Source organism: Chaetura pelagica, unplaced genomic scaffold (genome assembly GCF_000747805.2).
Source record: "Chaetura pelagica isolate M959 unplaced genomic scaffold, ChaPel_1.0 scaffold252, whole genome shotgun sequence".
NCBI classification, from domain to species: domain Eukaryota; kingdom Metazoa; phylum Chordata; class Aves; order Apodiformes; family Apodidae; genus Chaetura; species Chaetura pelagica.
The window spans coordinates 405,805-409,086 of record NW_009952359.1 but is presented as its reverse complement, the minus strand read 5'-3'; the positions used below and the strand labels follow the sequence as shown (position 1 = coordinate 409,086).

General features: G+C 54.3%; 1 protein-coding gene across 1 annotated transcript in view; it reads left to right on the top strand.

Annotated features, from left to right (window-relative positions):
• ENTPD2 (ectonucleoside triphosphate diphosphohydrolase 2) overlaps window positions 1–1,692 on the top strand; it is an 11,744-nt gene extending 10,052 nt beyond the window's left edge. The window contains exons 6-9 of the mRNA XM_010007873.1: window positions 1–229; window positions 420–539; window positions 819–953; window positions 1,492–1,692. Coding sequence (XP_010006175.1) covers window positions 1–229; window positions 420–539; window positions 819–953; window positions 1,492–1,692 — 685 coding nt within the window. The remainder of the gene's footprint in view (window positions 230–419; window positions 540–818; window positions 954–1,491) is intronic.
• Window positions 1,693–3,282: the final 1,590 nt, after the last annotated feature.

The following is a 3,282-nucleotide window of genomic DNA, read 5'->3' as shown; positions in this document are numbered from 1 at the left end:
GCCCACAGGCTACAACAAGAGCATATTGCTGAGCAGTGTCTACAACAGCCCCTGCACAGAGAAGGAGAGGCCCAGCCTTGCCCTCAACACCACCATCACTGTGGTTGGCACCGGGAATGGGAGCCTCTGCACTCTGCACGTCAGCAAGCTCTTCGACTTCACCACCTGCTCCTTCTCCCGCTGCTCCTTCGATGGCATTTTCCAGCCGGAGGTTTCGGGAAATTTCATCGTAAGTCCTGCCATGGAGCAGGGTGTTGGCCTGGCTGTTGGGTGGGCAGGTGTCCCCAGGCCTCAGCATCATGCCTGGCAAAGCCAGACCCCCAACTCTGTGAGGGTGGTCACTTGTGCCCACCACAGCTGTTCACCTTGAGAGGGTTTGCTGCCAGCCTGTCCCACAGCTGCCTCCTTTCCTCCATCAGGCCTTCTCTGCCTTCTTCTACACGGTTGACTTCATCCAGACAGTGATGGGGAGACCCATACACTTGCCCAGTGACCTGAGAGATGCTGCCGAGACCATCTGTGCCACCAGCTGGAGCGAGGTGGGCTCGTTGGGCACAGTGGGGAGGAGAGGGCTGCTCCTCATGGGCATCATCACCTGGGCTCTAAGAGCAGCCCTTCCAGGGGGCAAGATGTCCTGGCACCCATGGAGCAGGGGGAGGGTGGGTGACAGCTCCTACATGGCACCAGGAGAGACTCAGGTGGGTATGAGCAGCACTTTGGCCAGCCACATGCGACCAGACAAAGCTTCAGGCCACAGAAAGAAAGCCTGGACTCTGTTGGCTTGACCCCTTTTCTCTCCCTCCATGCCTCCCATCCAGCTGCTCCAGAAAGCCCCCACGCTGGAGAAGAGGCTGCCGGATTACTGCGCTGTCAGCACATTTGTTTATTTGCTCACCACCAAAGGCTATAACTTCAACAACCATTCCTTCCCCAACATTGCATTCCAGAAGAAGGTGGGTAACACCAGAGCACATGCTCATGCCAAGGTATCTGTTTGGAGCTAGGCCAAAAGACCTGCAGAAGAATATTTCAGGGAACAGGGGCAGGATGGGACTCCCAGTTTTTGGGTGGATCTTCTAGGAGATGGAAAAAAAAAGGAGCTAAGCTGTGGTCATGGAGTCAGGTCCTCCAGTCCTTCCTTGGCCCTCAAGACACCAGCCATCTGAAGCAACCTTTTGCTCAGGCTTTTTGGGAAGTTATCTCAGGGCAGGGTCCCAACTTTGCCCTCACCTGCATGAGCCATGAGATGGGCAGTAAGATCAGGACTGGCCTAAGCCGACAAGATCTTGCTCCCATCGGATGAGCCCAGCTCCGCACAGTATGGTCACTGCTTCATGTCTGGGCTGGCTTGACCTGTGGGCAAGCAAGGACTCAGGGTGGCGTGGACTCCCTCACTCCCTTGGGCTGACACTGAGGTCATCCCTGGAAGGTATTTTGAGGCTGGTGGAGCTGGGTTGACCAGGTGGTGCCCATGCCATGCTGTTTCCACAGGCAGGAGAAACCTCCATTGGCTGGGCCCTGGGCTACATGCTGAACCTCACCAACATGATCCCAGCAGAGAAGCCCTCTTCCCACAAAAGCATGATGTACAACTACTGGGTCATCCTCATCCTGCTCTTCGTGTTCACCACCCTGACATCTCTGGCGACTGCCGTCTGCCTGCTCCGGCGCAGCAAGTCCAGCACAATCTAATGGCAGAGCCAGGGAGAACCTTGTCTGCAGGACCCAGGTCCTCCCTCCTGTTGGAGCCTCCATAGCCTGAACACCAGGGATGCAGCAAGTGCTCACAGCTGTTGTCCTTCTCCAGTACCCTACACTGCCTGTCCCTGAAGGGAAGCTATCCATTTCTGCCCTCTCCTTGTTTCAAGCTGCATAAAGGGGGACAGAAGAGGACTGCTGGCCCTGCAGGAGGATGGGTTAAGGGTTTCCCAGTGCTACTCAGGGATGGACCCCAAAGCAGGCTCAGGATCTGGATTTTCAGACTTGGGGCATCTTTCTGTCACTAGCTTCTCTGGGTAGCCTGTTCCAGTGTCTCACCATCCTTACAGGGAAGAATTTCTTCCTAATGTGTCACCTAAATCTTCCCTCCTCCAGTTTTAATCCATTATCCCTTGTCACCCAACCACTAAACCACCTCCCTCAGCACCACTTTCACCCATTTTTGAACATCTCCAGGGATGGTGCCTCCACCATCACCCTGGGCAGCCAGTTCCAAGGCCTCACCACTCTTTCTGTGAAGAAATTTTTCCTAATATCCAATCTGAACCTCCCCTGGCACAGCTTGACCCCATTTCCTCTTATCCCATCACTGGTCTCCAGGGAGAAGAGCCCAACACCCACCTCACCACAACCTCCTCTCAGGTAGTTATAGCCAGCAATGAGGTCTCCTCTTCTCCAGGCTGAACAGCCCCAGCTCCCTCAGCCTCTCCTCATAGAGCTGTTCTCCAGACCCCTCATCAGCCTTGTTGCCCTACTCTGCACCCTCTCCAGCACCTCTGTGTTCTTCCTATCCTGTGGTGCCCAAACCTGCACATAGTGCTCAAGGTGCAGCCTCACCGAGGCTGAGCAGAGGGGCAGGATCACCTCCCTGGTCCTGCTGGTCACACTATTCCTGATGCAGGCCAGGACGCTCTTGGTCTTCTTGGCCACCTGGGCACCTCCTCCAGGCCCAAGAGCAATGCATGCCAGTTAAGAGGAAATCAGGTAAAAACTCCATGAGGCCAGTGTGGATGAGCAAGCAGCTCCTAGAAAAGCTCAAACATAAGAAGGAAGCATAGAGAGGGTGGAAGCTCGGGCAGGTACCATGGCAGGACTACATAGAAGTTGTCCAAGCAGCCAGGGGTCAGGTCAAGAAAGCCAAATCCCAGATAGAATTAAATCTCACCAGGGATGTAAAGAGCAATAAGAAATACCTTATCTAGGTATGCTGGGGATAAAAGGACAACCAAGGAAAATGTAGGGCTTCTCCTGAAGGAAAGAGGAGACTTAGCTAGGCAGGATATTGAGAAGGCTGAGGTTCTCAAGGACTTCTTTGCATCAGTCTTTTCTGGCAAGTGATCCAGCCTTATCACAAAGGCCACAGCAGCTGAAAGCAGGGCCTGGGAGAATGAAGGACACCCCACTGAAGGAGAAGAGCAGGTTTTGGACCATCTAAAGAACCCGAAGATGCACAAGTCTGTGGGACCTGATAAGGTCCATCCACAGGTCCTGAGGGAGCTGGTGGATGAAGTTGCTGAGCCTCTGTCCATCATATCTGAGAGGTCATGGCTGTCCGGAGATGTT